Source organism: Drosophila arizonae, chromosome 2, assembly GCF_054131065.1.
Source record: "Drosophila arizonae isolate 15081-1271.41 chromosome 2, UAZ_ARI_1.0, whole genome shotgun sequence".
NCBI classification, from domain to species: Eukaryota; Metazoa; Arthropoda; class Insecta; order Diptera; family Drosophilidae; genus Drosophila; species Drosophila arizonae.
In genome coordinates, this window is record NC_142922.1 from 10,980,593 (window position 1) to 11,001,488 (window position 20,896).

The window sequence follows — 20,896 nt, forward strand, 5'->3', positions numbered from 1 at the left end:
ACTTAGAGGAATAAGAAAATAAGCACCGAATCGAAGTGTGTGTAAATACATATTTAAAGATCATCGTTCAGCTAAGCGTTAAAGACGTGCAGAAAATACTTGCAAGAAATATTTTGAAGAAATATTTAGAAGAAATAAAAAATAATAGAAAATTGAAGTTTGTGGAAATATTTATTGATCGTTCAGCTAATCACTAAAGACATAGAAAAAATACTTAAAGGAAATGCTTAGCAAAAAACACTTAGAGTAAATACTGATCCCTTTGCCATTTCGATTTATCGGGACTCGGTTGTATATATAATTAAATAAGTATGGCAAAGGTATGCATTTCCATTCAATATGATTTTTATTGTTTATATAAAAACTTAAAAAATACAAAAATTAAATAAATGAAAAAATAAAATAACATTGATATTCGATTTTTTTCACCTTTTTCCGGTTTAAGTATAATCTTTGTTAGTTATATCAAATATATTGATATATACCTAATCGGAAGGATTATTTTTCAACCGCCAATTAGCACTTACACTTTTTTAATTTCAATTAATTTTATTTGTTTTTTAGACGTTTGAAGTTGAAGCTGAATATAAAAAAAAAAAAAAAAAAACGAATATCAATGTATGTATATATATATATATATTTATTTTTATTTTTTTTTAACTTTACCTTTAATTTATCATCAATTGCTTAATCTATATTCTAATGGTATTTTAATATTTAATGCATTTGTGTGATTTCTTGTAATTGATATAATCGTATTTCTGCATATAGCATGTAGGTCTCTGTTTCTTTAATCTGCTTAAGACTTCCGGCACTCAAGAGCTTAAGCCGTGTGAGCTGTGGCTTTAAAGTAGATTTTGATATATTGCAGCTGCCTAAAAGTATGAAGCACTTTGCGAATTGTTCGCCAAGTTCGGGAAGCAACTAAATTAACACTAATTACAACATAATAACTATAAAATCGCAAAGACAAGTGGTCCAAGGACCCAACAGCTCATTGCCGGGCACTTGGCACTCAACAGTCTGCCAGGCCGTGAATCCGTGAAGCAGCGAAGCAGTGAGGCAGTGAGGCCGTGAGGCCGTGAGGCGAGCAGCCAAGTCAAGTTCCTGGCTGGTCGGCCGACTGGTTGCCCGACTGCCTGGCTGCCCGTCTGGCCGTCTGGCCGCCCAGGGCGCTACGGCACAAAAACAACACAAGCACAAAGGCAAGCGCGCGCACAGTGCACAGCGAGTGCAAAACATGATTAAGAGTGAAATATTTATTTGCAGCACTTGCAGGCGCGCCACGGCAGCGCCAACAATTAGAAGCAAACTAGCAACAGAGAGGCAGCAAAAACCTCGACTCCGCCGCCCTATGCCACTCGAGCAGCGCCAGCAGGCAGGCAGGCAGGCGGGTAGACAGCGGCAACACGGCTTCAACATGTAAATGGCTGCGCTAAGGCCGCCGGGCAGGAGGGGCCGATGATTTAATGGCTGCTAACACGCAAAAAGGAGAACAAGAAACTGCAACAAGTGCAGAGTGCAGCAAGAAATAGACGTGGAATATGATGGAAAAGATGTCTGTAGATTTAAAGCTTAATTTAATTAGATTATGAGTAGTTGCTGATTATCAATTTGTGTATAAAAGCGACCATACAGAATGTGCCATAATGATTGCTAAATGCCATGTCATGCCATGTCGCTGTGGCTAGTACTCCTCCTCCTCGTCGAAGCCGTAGCCGTACTCGTCGTCCTCATCGCCAGCGCCCTGGTTTAGCATATCCTGCAGCGTAGCCTCTGGTTCCGCCTCTGGCTCGGCATCAGCTTCATCCACCTCGGCATCCTCGTCCAACTCGTCTGAAATAGCAGAGATAGCAATGAGTTTTTCAGCAATGCAAGTGAAGCCGTTGGCTTACCTGTTTCCAGCGCGACCTCTGGCTTCTTTTCCAGTTGCTCCTCTGGCTGACTCACGGGCAGGCCGGCCTCTAGCTTGACGCGTTTTCGACTGGGTCCAGGCATGTCGTAGCTCGGTTTGCCGCGGCTCTGCTTACTGGAAATCGGACCCTCCTCCACAATGGCGGGCGTCTGGGCCAGCTCCTCCAACGTCTTGGGCTTGGGCGCCTCCGCTGAGGCCTCGCTATCGCCCGTAAGGGAGCCCATGCCCTCTGTGAGGGTTTTCAGAATGTCGTAATTTATCTTGCTAGAGATCTTCTTCTCCTGCAGCATCTTCTCAATGGCTTCGCCAGCTGTGGACGAGGGTCCAATGACTTTCTTGCGCGGCTTTCGCTTCTTCTTCTCCGGCTTGCCCTCCTCACGCTCCTTGGCCATGCGTTCTTCGCGTTCCTTTTGCTCGCGTAGAAACTCTGCGTTCAGGTTCTTCCACATGCTCAGCTTGGTGTCGGCCTCCTCCGCTGTCAGCACATACTGATCCAGCTCCTCGTCATTCAAATCGTCAATATATAGCTCCGTCTCCATTGGCTGCCTGGCCCGTTCCACATCCTCCAAGTCGCTTTCGGTGACACGACAAATGGCTTCGATGTCGGGCCGCAGTCCCTCAATCATGGCATTCGCCATGGCCGTATGCGGCTTCGATTCCAGCTCCGTGTCCGCGTCCGTGTTGTTGGCAATGAACTCCTTGATGGCCTCAGCATTGGAAGCCTCAATGAATTGTCTAGACTCCTCCAGCTCCAGTTCCTTTTCCGATTTCTGCGCAAATTTGTCCGACTTTTCCTGTATCGATGCCGTCGTCACTTTGCCTTTGGTCACCTTGCGCAGCATGCTCTCGGTATACTTGCCAATATCCTTCTCCAAATGCGCATCGATCTCCTTTTGCAGCTCGGTCAGCTCGTGCACGCCCATCTACATTAAGGAACGAAAGTTAGTTCTGCTAGATTATATTGATAGAGAATTATTTACTTACATTTTGTATGAGCTCACGATCTTTGATACGCGCCGCTCTGAACGAGGGCGGATCCTGCTCCCGCTCCAGGTCGACGGTCATAAACTCCTCCAGCGTGAGGCCGCCCGACGGCGTCTCGGCGAACTCGGAGAGGCGCTTGCGCAGCGTGGACTCGTGTATCTTAACGACGCCGATCACGTCGGCTATGGTGCGGCTAAACTCGTGCATGCGCGCGGCTATCAAGAGAGCGGCGCCGCACAGTCCGGTGGGCCGTCGTCCCGAGTGCATGCAGTCTTTCTTCATGCGCTGCACGATGCGCAGCGCCGTCATGGACACCTCGTGGGTCTTCGGGCCCAGCTGCAGGCGGTTGGCGAAGCGCATTATGTAGAGACAGGGATCTGTAAAAGGCGTCACAATCATGCAATGAGGAACTCGTCAATTAACTCGCCCAACAACAACAAAACTGCAACAGCAACAAGTTTGTGTTTGTTTTTGTTTTCGTTTTTTTGTTTTGTTTTATCGGCCTTTTGTTTGTCTGTGGAGGCTCATGGTCAACACACATTGATAACATTCCGCAGCAGAAGAACTTGCTCAGCGACCTTCAAAGCGGCTCTAAGCAGTGTAATCGAAAATAGCCAATAACCGGCCAAGCGACAGCCGAAAAACAAACTTGAACCCGAACGCCAAGACGATTTATATATACATACATATATATTTTAATTCATTCAACTTTTACAAGACGCTGGCATTGAGCGCAGTCACGAAAGAGAACAGCGTCCGAGACAGAAAGAGAGGGCGAGAGAGAGCGGAGACATTCGAGAGAGGCCAGCCAAGACGGCGACAGAGACAGAGTGAGACTGAGAGAGAGAGAGAGACGGTGAGAGGTTTGGTATATTTTGAATATAGCATGCGATAGATTTTGATAAATATTGCGCATACGTCACGTCGCCTGTGACTCGCATTGTTTATGCTCTTTGGGCCATTACTGTTTGCTTATTAGTGCGGTAATTAGTTGGCCTGGGCATGGAAAATAGGTGAGACAGCACAGCGTGCAGTAATTAGTATTTGGCCAAGACCAGGCCGTAGCCAGGCCACATCATAAACTGTGCACAAAACGCACTGGAAAAATTGAAAATGACGTGCGAAAAGAGTGTGAAGAGCACAAACATGAACGCCAAATATCAAATACAAAACACTAAGTCCACAATGGACTTGGACCAGGTCGACCTTGCGGCGGAACTGCGCCAAGCGAGACGGTGCTAATATTTGACAAACGTGCGGTGCGAGCGATTGACCGTCAATCTGAAGCTACAAATTTGCATTGAACAATGCGAATATAAAACTATATATGTATTGACTTGCTGTTTTTGTATGTGTGTGCGTGTGACTGTTCACATTGAAGTCCTTAAGCCTTGTTTGAGCCACAACTTGACACACTGCGGCAGCTGCTAAACGTTGACGGCAATCGACCCTTTGACCACGCCGCTCTTCAGCGCGAGCAGCAAGTGTGCTCGCAAAAAAAATATTTATTAAACCCTAATGAATGCGCATATTTGAGGCGGCCCGGGCCCCGCCCGGGTTCAAGCCACCCACTCATGCGACTGTCGAGTGGTGGCACTTGAAAAATGATGCCGTTGTCGCTGCTCTCGCTCGACTGTCGACTGCATTGACCCTTCTGTGCAGCAGACCCACTCAACCAGCAGCAGCAGAAGCAGCAGCAGAAGCAGCAGCAGAAGCAGCAGCAGCAGCTGTTGCAGTAGCTTCACTATTTAACAGCCAGCGGAGGCCACAAATGTCTGCTGCTGCTGCTGCTAATGGTTTCTTAATGTTTCCCTGTCCGCGCAGGAGCCAGCGAAATTATTATTATTTAAACTTTATTTTTGCGTTTGTCATGACAGCAATTATCGTTTTTGGGCGTGTTACGCAACACCCGCCCGCCGCAGCCTCAACCCCTTTGGGCGGCCCCGCCCCTATTGACTGGCAAACACTTTGTTGCCCTTGCAAAATGCCAGCAATTTGGGACAAGCGCTTTCCAAGACGCAATTAACTCAACACGACGGCCTAATTGCTATTTAATTTAGCCACGATTAATTATTAACTAGCAGCGCGACTGGAATATTTGGCTTCAACTGAACCGACCCCAGCAACCTTCGATTTCTGCATTCTGTCCTAATCAATTAACAACGAATTAAGCTCGACTCTCAAAATTGTGTCAGTGGAATTAGAGCTAAATTTAAGGCTAAACTTTTGGCCAAACCAAAAAAAAAAATCCAACTGAAGCTGATATCAAAAAAAGCTGGGGTCTTCCCAAGCTATAATTTCATGCCAAAGCTAATTGAGCTAAGCCAGAATTAGAAATTAAAACTGAGATTCACTTAAAAACTCATTAAAGCTATTAAATCTCATTACATACATATATATTAATAATATATATAGCTCTAATTAGTTTTTATTTATGCGGCTTTTAAAAAATATATAAAAGTAAAGATAATAATAATAGCACTGTTAAATAAATTTAAATAAAAAATAGATAATAAATAAATCTAAATAAAATATGAAAAATAAATTGTAATTTATATTTGTATATACCTTTTCTTACTAGCTCTGTCTCTGACTGATCTCAAAATCGAATTTCATAAATTAAATTAACGCTTTTCAAAGCCGAGCATAAAACCGAAATTGAAATGGCAAACAATAATATTTTATTAACACTCTACAAGACATTAAGATTCATATAGGAAACTCAGCGCAAATATCCCATGCGATTTGTGCACAAACTCTGAATAAGTCTCTCTTTCTCTCTCACACAAGCTGCGCTCACCGCAATCTCGAAATACCTGAGAGGCGAAACACCTGAGCGGCAACACGTCGATCGTCAAGCAGCTGCCTCGTGGCTGTCATCGTGGCTCATTACGAATTCGTTCGTTGGCTCGCGAACAAGCAACAAACCGCAGCAGCAGCAGCAGCAGCAAAATCGATCGACGCGCATGCGCAAAACTAAAATAAATAACATGTAAACAGATTTCTATAAAGTTTTTATTTTTTTTCTATATATGTAGTTAAATTTGATGTGAGCGTGTGTTGGTGTAGAAATCGCTGAAACATAAATAACAAGCCCGTTCTTCTGTTGACGCTATAATTTATGTGCAATTGAGCTGAGAGCCGGCAAAGTGCGTGCAAAAACAAACAAATTTACTTACATACATATTTATGTATGTGTATAAACAAATATCTAAATTTCTGTAAAAAAAATACGAGCAGCAGACAACAAAAGTTCTCAGGGCAGTGAAGTGCTTTGCAATTAAAAGACCCAAACAAATAAATAATAAAAAGAATGAAGTGTTTAATTATCATTTTACCGGCTGTAAATCAAAATAATTAACATTCAGCTCACGCGCTCTCACTCTCTACTCTCTCGCTCTCTCCTTCTCTCTCTCTTTTTCTCCAAAACTGCCCCTTGACATATATTATAAATAGAGAAAAAAATAAAATAGTTTATCGATAATTTTAATGACGTCAATATAAACAAAAATACAACAAAGAAGCTGTTGACCGAGTAAAGCCTCAACCACATAACAAAGTCAACAAAAGGGTTTCAAAACCCGGCTAAAGCAGAAAAACAATAATAAAAACTGAAAAGAAAGTGCTAGAAAAATATAAATAAAACTTGTGTTTAAACACTTTAGTATATGCTAACAAATTAAGGTTCAAAGTTTTGCCGTAAGTCGTACGAGTCGCACGACTCGATCAGAATGTTGAGCCACCCTAACTATCTATAGCGAGCTGAGCGCGCAAATTGTGATCTAAGCATATTTTTGACAATTCATTGATTGGTCATTCATTGCGACTCCCCCCCCACCCCTAACGGAGTCTAATGAGCGCTTACTTGTGCTGCCTCAATGGCACTTGCACACTTTAGTCGAGCCTTAAGTTAATTTTACACTAATTACTAATTCTAAGGCATATTCTAAAGGTGTGCCAATCACTCGGCTGCAATTTAGAAAAGTCTATTGCTGATGAAAGACAGAAATTTTTAAGTGTTCTTTATTGATTACTCATTGAAAATTGATAAGCAGTAAAAGGTTTGCATTCAATATAAATAATAAAATTACTCTATAAATTATTTATAGATATTCTTGACCGGTGACAATAGCCAAGTTAAATTAGGCCTTCTCTATTTCCCTATTCCTATTTCCTATTTCTTTTTTGTGTCCTCAAATTCTGAAGCTAATAATATAGCTATAGATTTTTCTCTACTCGTGCATATTTTATTCCACTTAATTTCCATTCAATCTACCATGAAAAGCCTAAGACATAAGTATACATCTCTAGATTAATGTTTTAAACTGATTTAATTCATTCCATCAGTTCATAGATAACAAAATTTATAATTATAACTAATAATTTTATAATTTGGTGTCTATTATTTAAATATTTTTATATATTAGCTCTCAATACTACAAAATGAACTCAGTCGAAGTTGTATTGCAAAAATAGCAAATCCTAAACGTCTTTGCTTATCATTGACAATTTTTGATTTATTATACATTCAATTAAGTGAACCCTCTTACGGATCTGTATATCTTCTAGTCGAACACGCCATTAATTATTTTAGTGTTATTTATGTAGGGATTATCACTAAAGTGAACGATAAATAGAATATTATCGATATTAGCTATTGTGTTAAATGAAAAATCGAAGAGTATTCAATTCTACATTCAATTCTATAGAAATTAGCAACAGCGTCGCGAAAATAATAAAGTCATTCGCACTAACTACTACACTAGCTAAACAGTAACTAAATTCTGTTCTGAGTTAGTTGCGTATTACATTTCAAACTGGCATATTCACAGTTTTCTGCTATATGCATTCTAATTATCGCGACTCGATTGTATACAGATTTACAATGCTTTTCTTTGTTTATACAAATTGAAATGATTAAGAGTTTTAAAGAAGCTGACTTGCCTCCCAACTTCAAATACTTTCAGTGACTTGAAAATTAAAAGATCTGTGTGTACTTCTATAAAAGCTACAATATCTGTCTAAGATGTGCATCAAATGTCAGTCGATTTCTAGAAGAAATAGCAATTCTATTTAGAATGAACTCTCTATGCAACAATCGTGAAAGCTCAACGCGAATTCGCACACTTAACTTACCACGTCTCAACTATATTTATACTATATAATATATAATGCTAGATTCGATAATATTATATATAAGATATATGCATATAATGCGATTTTCCCAAGTTTTGAAAGCTTTGTGTAATCAACTTAAGCTGAGCTGTGTAATTTAACAATATTTAATTATGGCTAATTTGCTGAGGTGTTTTTGTTGATTGTAGTTTTGGGCACGGCAACGCAGCACAGCACAGCACAGCTTCCCATATTGACAAACGATTCCATTTAGTTTGAGAACCATCCATCACCAACAACAGCAACCACAATTGCAAATTGGCCCCACCCGTTGTCAGAGCCCCCGAGCATGAGACAAAGTAAAAATACAAATACAAATAAAACAAAAACTGTCTCTTTATTCTCGTTGGCAAATAATTTATTGAAATTCCACACGCAGAGCGCGCACAACTTGAGACATGAATATCTAAATATGAAATAATACGAAAATAGAAGAGGAAGAGCTCAGAGCATTTCTGAACAGCCCAAAAACCTGATGACAATTCAAAGCGGCGGATATAGAATAGCCAAGTGATTGAGCTTCAAGAACCGGTTTCAGCAACAAATAATAATATCAATGTATCAATTTAACAAAATACACGGCCAGAGACCGTCGAGTGAAGATGATAAACAAATTTATGCGAATCATTTGATCTCGATAAAGAACTTAAGTAAATCGCATTGTCTGTGTGTGCGTGGCGTTGGGGGTTTTTATTTTCTGGGCCCATTGCGAAACGCTTTTCAAAGACTTCACAAAGCCAAGTCGTCAAGTCATTAGGCAAAATGCAGCATGACTTACCAAAAAAAAAAAAAAAAGCGAAGCAAAATTGGATATATACATATGTACATGCATGTAATTGCATATAGAGAAATATTTAAAGCGACTAGATTGTGGCTCATGTTAAAAATATACAAGAAGAGAAAAAAAACTGCACACTAATGTCTATAAAATTATCTGCAAATCAAAGCGTCTAAACCGCAAGGCCCAACCGACCGACACCTGACTTAGTGACTGACTGACAGACTGACTGGCTGGGTGATTGCGAAACCACCTAAGGGCACTCGAAACGAGGCATTAAGTAATTTGACAACACCTTTGAGATACACCTCAGCTTCAGATTCAGGCGTCAGAAAAATACAAAACAAAATGCTAAGCGACAATGACTAAAAGATGAGAGCTAAGATCACACATAAGCGAAGCGACAGATACTCTAAAAACTAATCTCTAGAGCAACTTTCAAGAGCTAAGCTAATGCGTTTATATATATTTATTTGTGGAGCATATGGGAGCTGAGATGTCCCTGACCCTGATTCTTCAACGGCCATAAGCGCTAAGTTATTCAAAATCAAATAAATTCGTTAAGCAAACAAACAATGGTAGCTGAATGCGAATCTGGAAATGGAGAAGACCTGAAACAACAATTTCACCTAAAAGTTCAAAATGCCAACTTTTATTACCTTGAACACACTCAAAATGGAATTTTCTAGTAACAATATTAGCATTTGAAATGAAGTGGGCGTGTCAGATCTCATAAATATATTATTATATACTTTTATTTTTGGCGAGGATCAACAGTCGAGTCGTCTGCCCGTTTAAGCGTTGCGATCTTGGGTTCCATAGATCCATCTATATCTGTGAGCTGTGAATACTCTTTTCAGATTCCCAATTCTGCTCAATTCTTTCTATTTCTAACTAATCGATCAGTTTTCAACTGTCAAGCACATCGATTATAAACTTAATCAAACTATAGCTATGATATATTTAATTTTATGTAAATTTAACCAAACATGTCTTCAAATTTTATGGTTTGCTAGGTATCCAACAGAACATGTTGAGAATTTCATAGAAATTTGCCAGCTCACGAGGAAATTGAATAAGCTCTGTGCCAAGCGCACGTATTTTTCATTCGTGGAAATGCATTTGCGAACGAATTTTGTTTGCAGTGCCAGATGCTGAAACGAAAGCGTTTCAGATTCATTTTCTGCCAAGGGCTGTTGCAAGTATATTTTATATCAGCTAAAGCTAATCTCTCTTATTTTTCAATATTGGAAGTGGAAGTTAACTTATTTATTTACATAGTCTAAACTGGCTTTTGGGTCTCAGGAATTTTGTTGTCTTTGGGATTCTCCCTAAAGCATTTTTTTCTCTTTTATACAAAAGTTTGTTTAAGCTAATGAAATAAATTCCATGATCAGATTTCTTTGTTTAGCATGGTTTCTACCTACTTCTTTTGCTTCAAGCATTGTAAACAAGAGTTTGAGTATTTTTTATTTAATTGCGCTACAGCGATCCATGCCAAACTTATCATCACGCCTAATAGAGAAATCTTCTATTTATAATACTTATATAATGGGAACATTTATCTTGCAAATAAGTGCTGATTTCTTTTGGGAAGTATTTATTTTAAAGAGCGAAACATTATAGTTACAAGTCTAATACCAACGAGTATTGTAATTTTATCTCTACTCTATAGATTTTTATATTCGGGATGTACAATATTTAATAATTCAAATTCATATTTATTCTATATAAATACAGATATATGATAAAATATTCTATATGAATACAGATAAATATAAATGCAAATATATTCTATAAAAATAAATACCCTATAAAATTTTCATATATCAACAATGAAATAATATATATCAGCTAATAAACAAAACATTTCAAAATTGTACACGAAAACTCGAATGAAAGTAAACGACTTGGTTCTACGAGCCATAAAGCATAAAGCACCCATAACTGAACGATCTGACAAGCAGTCATTAATTAAAGTGCAAAATCGTCAAATCAACAGCCACGTGAGCCCGAATGACCTGTCCGCTCACCTGTGGCTGAGCGATGGCTTAGACTTAAGGCCAAGCTTTTGGCTTTTGTGTATCAATAACTGATTAAGTCAGGTAAAACGAATCGCTGCTCTCCTTGCCATATTTTTGCCAATCAGCGCAAATGCGTTGCGATTGCACAATTTGTACTGAAACGTGAAAATGCAATGAGATATATTTGCTTAAAGTGGCCCACAAAGCGAACAGCAAAACCAACTCAGCAGCTCAAAAAAAAAAAAAGAGTCAAGTCTTCACTTTTTTCTTAACTCTTATATATATTATATACATATATATATATAAAAAATATATTGTTGTTGTCTTTTTGCTTTTGTTTTGCATGGTGCGCGTGTAATGAGGAAATAAAAATCGAAAGTGTTACGCGGGCGTCGGTTTTGGGGTCTCTTTGGGGTTTGGGTCCGTCGTCGTCGTCTTCTTCATTGTTGTTGTCTTGCGTCTGTCCGTCTGTCGCTTTATCTATGGGTCGCCTGCGGTCTGACCCGGCGTGGTCAAAGTGGGTCGACACTCGCAATTAAAGAGGCTATGAAAAAATGTAATGAAAACAGCGAGCGCCAGGCCAACCCAGCCCGAACCAAAAGAAATACATAAATTAAGAAAAGGGCGCACAAAGTTAATGCAAGCGCAAATTTCGAATGCGCTTACAAACTGCAAAAGCCAATGCGAAGCTCAACAGCCACAACAATAACAACAACAAATTAAGTCAAATGTGCGTAAACAAACAGCAAAGGGAATCATAACGAGTGGGCAGAAGTGCAGATACCCTGCACAAAATGATTGATATATGATTTCTATTATTATGGATAATTATTTTCGATAATTTTATTGCGCTGCTCAGACAACTTAGATGTGCTGCTGCCTACATTTAAAAGTATTTGATATATAATTTATATATATCGATATGTGTATGCCTAGTGTTTCTCAATTTGCTCACCATCCATTTTAATTGTATATGTTTCAAAATCCTCCACAATACCGAATTTTCACTGGGCTGTCTCACACAATGTGCTTTGTTTCAGAATGACAAATTCTAGTCGCTTCTCTTTGGCCACTGACAATCATAACGGCCCTGTCTGAGTGGTCTATATGGCCATCTCGCTCACGCTCAGCAGCAGTCAGCTACGTTCAGCAACAGCCATCTTTCCCTGTCTCACACAGAGTGAGAATTAGAGGATGCAAGGCAAAAAGCAGAAGAAGAAGAGCAGCTAACTCACTCGAATAACATTTTAGCAGCTGTCACTTTAACCACTAACCAGAGAACACATAGACTAGACATCTAGAACAAATTGTTCTCTGGTTAGTGCTTTAACTCTATTCCAAAAGCACGAGTTAATCACGATGCAAATTAGCAGAATTAGGAAAATTCGATAGACAAGAGAAGAAGAAAAATTCGTGACACGATATCATGTTATATTAATGCGATATTTATATATGTATTTACCTACATATTTATGTTATTTATAATTATACACATTTTTTCTGACAGCAGCATTTTATTCCTAAATGTAATACATATAAGCTAAAATATTTTGTCAGCTTAATTCGATCGAATCGATCTGATTCATTCCATATACGTTACATATGTATGTATGTAGACTAGCCTATGAAATAGTAATTTAATTAGCCTAATCTAGTTAACGATACTAAATAAAGATCAATTTCTCGTTCATATACTTCCTATATTCATATGTATATCTGATTGTAAAAAGGTAGAAAAGATAAAAACAATTAAGCCTACGTCTGCTGCATGCTAAACGTGACTTTGCTGTCAAATGCAACGAAATGCATTTTGCATTTCTGGCATACGCGCCTATACTATATACAGTATATATATAATATATAATATACATAGAGGTATATACCTAAATACGTTCTTATGGAGCGGAGTTGCCTATGGCACACACCTTTATAAAGACTCTATCTATATGCATGTATATAAAAAGCTAACTAATTTGATGCGCCTTGTTTAATTTAAATAATTGTAGTATACCCTACAACCTTCCTCAAGGAGAGGGTATTATGTGATAGAGTAGATATAGCAAGCAAATATAATCAAATTTACTTAGATTTTCTTATGTGGTTGGGTCTATAATATTGTAATTCATCACTTGTGTTAGTTTTTAAAAAGTAATAAAATGAGTAGATGACATTTTTTGACTAGATAATTTATTTATTTAGTCTTTATTCTGTACAAGAACTTTAGGAACAGCTATTTCTTTGAACATTATCAACAAAGACTATATGTAGAGAAGAGCTATGATATCTTTGGAACTGAATTCAATTATTTCATATAAATAAAAAATAAATCAGCTAATTGAGTGTTAGATCTGCTCAAATATGGCTATATACAAAGCTGGTCGCCCCGGAAACAAGCGCTTGCCAAAAATTCCACTCGGTTTCGGCAAATTATTTGCTAGATCTGAGGCGGAGCAGAGAGGGGGCGTGGCAGCTGCTGTTCGCTGATTGTTAAGCGTCGCGACGCACACCCGCATGCGCTGCATGACACCACAATATTTGCCTTTATCTGTATCGGTGTGTGTGTGTGTGTGTATCTCTCTCTCTCTCTCTCGCAGTTTTGTTTTGGTTACGGACTTCGCATTGCTGTCAATTAAACGTGGCTGCTTGCATAATCTGAAAAGGCAACGCGACGATGACAGGTGTGGATTCTCCCTCAGAAATGACTGGGAAAAACGAAAGCAAATGCGAACAGATCGCATTACATGAGACATGAAAAAGAGAAACAAAACAAACAAGCAAACAAAAAATGCCAAGGCCGAGCCAAATTTCAATAACTTCCTGTAGCTAATCCGAAATGCGTGTGGAAATAGACATGAAAATGGCAAGTGGAAGTGGGAACTGGAAGTGAAAGTGTAAATCGAGATTTGGGGTTAAAGAAACAGGCAATGTTAGATGAGCAGAGAGAGAGAGAGGGAGAAGGAGAGAGGGACAGATAGAGAGAGTGAGAGAGCGAGTTCAGTGACTGTTAGATTACATTACATAACCTCAAAGTCTGCTCTTTATTCCATTTTGCAGTGCCAGAGTCGGAAAATGTTAAATGGGGCTGAGATGATGCCAAGGGAAAGATGATCGAGGCCTTTGCAAACCATCTGAGCAGTCATCTGGGACGTCATCTATTTTATTGGGCGATCGACACGAGGACGCCAAGTGGCGTCAGCGGCGCCAGTTACGGCCTCAATCTGCGTCTCTCCGAGCTAATTAATAAATTTCACGGTCCCCTCGAACGCGGCGTCCAGGTGCTGGATCACCTGCTGACGCTCGAAGAGGACGACTTTGCCGGCCATTGGGGCAGCGCCTATGCGCACAACTATGAGCCGGAATACGCTGCGCGGGTTCCGGAAAACGAGGAAATGCCGCCGCCCGAGCCACAACAAGAGCAGCAACTACAACAACAACAACAACATCAGCAGCAGCCGCAGCAGCAACGCCAATCTAACAGTAAGTACTCAACATATTGAGTGAAAATTTGTAGGAAAAGCTGCCGAAATGAGTTTTCGTTTACGCAAAGGTCAACAACATTTTGTTGTTGTTTGTTTTCATGGCCCAAACACGCAGTCGGCGGACTGCACAGAAGCAAAAACTTGTTTTACTTTTTGTTAGATGTTTATGTGCATGTGCGTGTTCGATTTGTAAAGATTTGCTTTGTGTGTGTGTGAGTGCATGTGTGATTTTTAGTATGGTAAGAAATCGACAAACCTTCAGCGGTGACAGCAGCGATGACCAAACTCTGGCAAGCAAATCGATTTCAAGTTCAAATTTTTTGTGGTCATATTAAATATGCGCAGCCGGGCCATAATCAATAGCCGTATTCAAGCACAAAATATGCGTCAAGTTTACAAGCTTCAAGCATGGACTAATATGTACATGATGCTAGCCCCAGCTGCTGCACAAGGCTATGGTAATATTTAAGGCTCACGTACGCATTGACGCTTTTATATGGGACAGAGGCAAGTGCGCGAGTGCGCGGCCTGAGCTTCAAATTGGCATGACGGAAATACATATTAACCGCGACCATGATATAATCAATGAATTGTGGCCCAGCGAAACTTGCGAAACTGACGCAAATCCACAGTAAATTGAAATTCAGCTAATTCGCATTCAAAACACGCGCTCACACAGATACACAAAAGCTGGTTGGTATATCACATGCCAACAGACAAATGCATCGCTGTCGTGGATGTTGTTTGTGGATCGCATATCGTCTTACCGCCACTGTCTATCGATTTGCGTTTTAATCTGCCGACTGCTGCAAGTTCTCTCAAGCCTATATACGCAGCTTAGTTTAATTCTTAAAATGGCATTACAAATGCCGTCAGTTAATTGAAATAGTATATAGCGCACTTAATCAAAAGTAAAACTATAGTGGTATCATATGGTTATTGCGGACAAGAATTGTTTTGCATAGTGCTCCAAATTTTCCACTCTCTTTCTCTATCTCTCTCTGACTGCTGTTCAAATAATACAAACACAAAACGTAGTCATGGCCAGTAGCAGCAGCAGCAGCAATAATCATAATAACAGCAATACTGGCAGCAATAACAACAGCGCACTAAACCGATTCTCATTGAAATCGACAAATAAGCGCAATCAAGAATCCATGTCACATTCCCAGGTTAACGGCGGCTGGATTAATGGTAAGAAAAATGCATCCAAATAGACAAAATAGCAGGTGCGCGTGTGTGTATGTGCACATATGCATGTGTGTGTGTCCCTGTCTGTGTATGTTATCGATTTTCCACAAAATAAATAACAGTTGAGATATCAGTAGAAGGATGTGAAAGAGAAAGGAGGCGGGGTTTGTTTATTTAAGATTGATTATTTACGCATAGAATTATGTAGTTCTCCATTATTATTAGAATAACAATGTACAAATATTTCTGCCTAAAAAGTGAAAATTTTATAATCATCCGCCATCAGTAACTCACGCACACATAGGTACACATGCACACGCAGAGTATTATTAATATCAAAGAGACACACACAGAAAAAACAGATTTTGGGGTCCGTGCTAAAAGTCGCGAGCTGCAGATTTAGCAGCAACAGAAGAGCCGCTATTTTTGGACGCTCCACATTACGTTCGCATCCGATATGGGGGAGTATAATAGGAGGGGGCCGCAGCTGTTGCAGCCACGACGAATGGGGGCACCGATGGCTGCTGGCACAGTCGTGGAAGTGAGGCCTCGACGTCTAGCGGTTAGCAAATGCTGCAGCGAATTGTGCAGAAACTGGCGGAGTTCGGTTGGCCACGGTTTAGATATAATGCTAAGACTATATTCTAAATGCGTAATTTATAACTATTCAATTTTACAGTGGAGACGCTTAACAATGGCAACGGCCTCTTGCACTCGCCACCACATAACCACCAGCAACAGCAGCAGCAACGTGGTGCTGCAGTCACATCCCCGGGGCCGGGGTCAGGCAGCGCCGCTGATCACAATATACAAATAACACAGCCGATCAGTGCACCATCCTCGCCGCTGGCTTCGCCTGGCGCCTTGAATAGCAACAACAGTGGCAGCAGTCCGACCACATTCTGTCTGCCCTCCAGTTCAGCGACAGCCGCGGCCATTGCCTCGGCGGTGGCTGCAGCCAATGCGGCGACGGCAACAACAACGCCCAGCAGCGGCAGCGGATCGTACGTCTGTGCAGCGGGCAGCAATAGCAGCTATGCCGCCGTTGGCGCCTCAAATGCCATTGACACGGCCGATCCGAACTGGCAGGCCAGCAAGGCAACCGTGCTGGAGCGCAATGCAGCGATGTTCAACAATGAGCTGCTGTCGGACGTGAAGTTCATTGTGGGCAGCGAGTTCGGTGAGTTAAACCGAAGCATGCATCTCATCAAATTAATTTAATCAATTCCGAATCCAATGTCCTCCAAACTGAATAGATTTCGATCCCATTCAAACCATACCCGCACACAAGTACATTCTCGCCACGGGCAGCTCTGTGTTTTACGCCATGTTTTACGGCGGATTGGCGGAGAACAAGCAGGAGATAAAGGTACCCGATGTAGAGCCCACAGCCTTCTTAACGCTGCTAAGGTAAGAGTCAATCAAAATTCTCTTAGTGAGAAATTTTAGACGCTTTGGCATTATGATTATCTACAGGTATCTCTATTGTGATGAAATCAAACTGGAACCTGAACACATACTGGCCACATTGTACGCAGCTAAAAAGTATATTGTGCCACACTTGGCGCGCGCCTGCGTCAACTATCTCGAAGTCAAGTTGACGGCAAAAAACGCCTGCCTACTTCTCAGTCAATCGCGTCTTTTCGAGGAGCCCGAACTGATGCAACGTTGCTGGGAAGTGATAGATGCCCAGGCCGAGATGGCGGTTAAGTCCGAAGATTTTGTGGACATTGACCTCAAAACATTCGAATCGATATTGTCGCGCGAGACCCTAAACTGTAAGGAGATTCATCTATTTGAAGCGGCGCTCAATTGGGCCGTGAATGCCTGCGAGAAGATGAGCATTGACGAGACGTCGGCGAACAAGCGCCGCGTTCTAGGCCAGGCACTGCATCTGATACGCATACCGACAATGAGCCTGGAGGAGTTCGCCAATGGCGTTGCCCAAACGGGCATACTCACGTCCCAGGAGACAATTGACATGTTTTTGCATTTCACTGCAAAAATCAAGCCCACTCTCAGCTTTCCCACGCGTCCGCGTGCTGGTCTCAAAACTCAAGTTTGCCATCGGTTTCAATCGTGCGCCTATCGCTCCAATCAGTGGCGCTATCGAGGCCGCTGCGACTCCATACAGTTCTCAGTGGATCGCAGGTAAGTCAAACCAAACCCGGCTAAAATCAATCAGCTATTCACATACCTATTTCTTGCTTGTCCAGAATATTCATTGTGGGCTTTGGGCTCTACGGCTCGTCCACGGGTGCAGCTAACTACAATGTAAAGATCGAGCTGAAGCGTTTGGGCCGCACGCTGGCGGAGAATGACACAAAGTTCTTTTCGGATGGCTCGAGCAACACTTTCCACGTATTCTTCGAAAATCCCATACAGATAGAGCCGGAGTGTCACTACACAGCCTCAGTAATACTGGATGGCAACGAGCTCAGCTTCTTCGGGCAAGAGGGCATGTCTGAGGTGCTCATGGGCAATGTTACATTCCAATTCCAGTGCTCGTCGGAGAGCACCAACGGCACCGGCGTGCAGGGTGGCCAGATACCCGAACTGATCTTTTACGGACCCACAGCAGTCACCGCGCTCAACTCGCCCACAAGCTCAATCTGCGCCACGCCCATAGGAGCAACGCCAGCCATTACAAGCGGCAGCAGCGGAACAGTCACAGCCAATGGCAGCAACAATGCTAACAACGCTGCTGATGAGCTGCCAGTCGGAAGCACAAGCGCCAGCAGCGATGGCAGCAACACCTGATGCGCACAGTTGTACTGTGCGGAGTGGCAGGGTGCCTGCTACTACCGCCAGCAGCCACAGCACCAGCAGCAGCAGCTACCGAAGAGACCAACACAGATTCAACCACAACAAACACAAAATCGAAACTCATGGGTTTTCAGTGCAACACAACAAAGCAAATTGGAGTTTTAAGGAAAGCGATATTAGATTGATATATATATATAGATACATATATATACATGTGTAGTTATTATATATACACTTAACACTTATAGAATCACAATACAGTAGAGTGCTCTAGTTATCGTAGTACATACATATAAACAAACACACATACACATATAACGTCTGTTGGTAAATGCATACAAAAAGAAACTATTTAAAATTTGGATAACGTAAGCCCCCAAAAGTTGATGATATACACCCAACCTACTACTAATACTATATACGTTCCAAGAGAAATTGCGAAGCAAGCAAGCAGATAAGGTAATCGAAGGCATCTTCAATAAGCAAGTAAACAACGGGCAATCAGTCAAGCTAATGATAACTAAATATATTCTAAATAAACAACTGAATGCAAAACAAGAATATATATATATATACATATTAAATATCAGAAATATTTTTTGCCAGCATATACTAAACCTACATATATATATATACTATATACACTTGAAAGAGTCTATTACGCCATGTTAAAGTATGCGTACGAATTTGAAAGCCAAGTTAACCGTAAACAGATTTACACACTTAATTAGCATTAGTAATCCCCAAATTCTTCTTCACAAAACAGAAACATACACAGATTACATGCTATATACGCGCTAAAATTAATTAATATAACTATGTATTTCTTGTAGCGTGCATTTGTAGTTGCATTATTTCTATAAACGTAATATAAAAGCCTTTTTACAGCCCGACATAAACCAATTATAGACTTGATTTCCCCTAATATCGAATAAACGAATCTGCATGAATCTTCTTGAGCTGCACGGCGCAAAAATCATATTTGAATTCAAGTTTTCAATTCCTTGAAAATTGTACTGATTTTTTTATTTTTTCAAAATAAAAAACAAACTTTTTATATACCATATGCGTAAGACGAATGTTATCCTATATATTGTTTATGAATCTATGAATTATGTATTACGACTATTAACCAATAAAATATATTATTAGATTTTTCTCGAATTTAAACGCTTTTAAAGGAGATTATGAAATGAAAGCTGGGGATAGAAAATATTCTTCAACCTTTAAGCCTGTTCTAGACGATTCATCTTACAAGAAATTTTGAAGACCCTAGATCTTACAAGTTTTGATATCGATGCGTCAATATATGCGGACGGATGGGCGGATGGATAGACAGACGGGTGAGGCAAAATCGACTCAGCTTGTCGTTTTGATTAAGAATATATAAACTTAAAGGGGTTAGCCACGCCTTCTTCCACCTGTTGCATTTTAGCAAAATCACAGCCGGATTCCCCATTTTCGGGTATATACAAATTCTGAGTTCAAACTCACCTACGGATGGTATATTTATGCACAAAGCATGTGACAGCTTCAGGTAAGTTCGTCCCAGCTCGTAGGAGCAAATCTGTTGTACGTCGCTGATGTCGATGAGCAGATCTGTAAGCAGAGATTGGATAAGTACTTCTGAAGTAACTACAGTAATATCTATATACACTTACGTGACGTGCCCTCGGTGCGGCAGGTCATATAGACGCAGGCCGCATAGATGTGGGTGCTTTTGCGTCCCCGTGTCAGATGTCGATGCAGGGCCATTTTGAAGAAATTGAGCGCTGTGTCCGCATAGTGCTGGGTCAGCTGCAGCTGCTGGCAGAGGAGAGTGATGTCCTTCTTGGCCTTCTTGATTGTCACCTCGCGCGACTCTGTGCCGGAGCCAACTTGGAATTTACCATAGCCATAGTTTGTTGCGCCGCCTGAAGACTCCGCCGACACGAATTGTCCAATAGCGGAGGCTCCATGGCCCATTTCCTCGAACTGCACCTCGGAGACAATAAGCGAATCCTCCAGCACAGAGCCGCAGTTCATGCAAACTAGAAGCACAAGAAGTCTAAAGTCGAAGAATTGTGGAATTTATGGACTCTCGGCTGCTTGCTTACCACGATCACCGCGTGCATTGTCCTCCTCGATCTCATTGGATCCGCAGTTGCGGCATTTGAAGCCCGTCGACATGTTGTTTGTTCAGCTGCTTGATAATAACAGAATATCTAACGAGTCGTTAATGTGAGCACAAATTGCCATTGGATTCAATTTTCACGACATTTTCCCTACAAACTCAACATAAAACTTTTACTAGCATTACACATTAAAACTAATGCTGCACGCGTTCTCACAAAAGTTCAAAATACTTATTAACAGCTGTTACGGACAGTACGCTGACAATCGAAGTGGTAGATAAAAATTTGTTTGAGCTAGACTGAACTAAAGCTGCAATAATAACGGCAATAAATGTATATTTATTATTATTATTATTATTATGCAAACCAAAATATGAACTATAATATTTATTATCTACTTAACAATATATTTTAATTTTATCTCAGCTCTCATGAGCTGCATACCTATCTCAACAACTAACTGGCAACAC

General features: G+C 40.7%; 2 protein-coding genes across 6 annotated transcripts; one reads left to right on the top strand and one right to left on the bottom strand.

Annotated features, from left to right (window-relative positions):
• Positions 1-1,563: 1,563 nt before the first annotated feature.
• On the bottom strand, positions 1,564-20,738 carry Brf (Brf RNA polymerase III subunit). Its single transcript, XM_018018376.2, has 6 exons — positions 20,409-20,738; positions 19,974-20,342; positions 19,807-19,911; positions 2,900-3,276; positions 1,896-2,838; positions 1,564-1,836 (listed from the first exon to the last, which is right to left on the bottom strand). Exons 1-6 carry the CDS (start codon positions 20,479-20,481, stop codon positions 1,688-1,690), a joined length of 2,016 nt encoding a protein of 671 aa, XP_017873865.2. The 5' UTR covers positions 20,482-20,738; the 3' UTR covers positions 1,564-1,687.
• Positions 5,781-19,476, top strand: lute (BTB/POZ domain containing protein 3 lute). 5 transcript variants are annotated; one of them, XM_018018372.2, is made up of 6 exons: positions 5,781-5,891; positions 13,931-14,353; positions 16,226-16,726; positions 16,803-16,956; positions 17,023-17,697; positions 17,763-19,476. In XM_018018372.2, exons 2-6 carry the CDS (start codon positions 13,981-13,983, stop codon positions 18,304-18,306), a joined length of 2,247 nt encoding a protein of 748 aa, XP_017873861.1. In that variant the 5' UTR covers positions 5,781-5,891; positions 13,931-13,980; the 3' UTR covers positions 18,307-19,476. The 5 variants fall into 5 exon arrangements, with proteins under 5 accessions (XP_017873861.1, XP_089318666.1, XP_089318668.1 ...); XM_089462540.1 differs by having other exon boundaries at positions 5,819-5,891; positions 13,907-14,353; XM_089462542.1 differs by lacking the exon at positions 5,781-5,891 and adding an exon at positions 6,032-6,048.
• Positions 20,739-20,896: the final 158 nt, after the last annotated feature.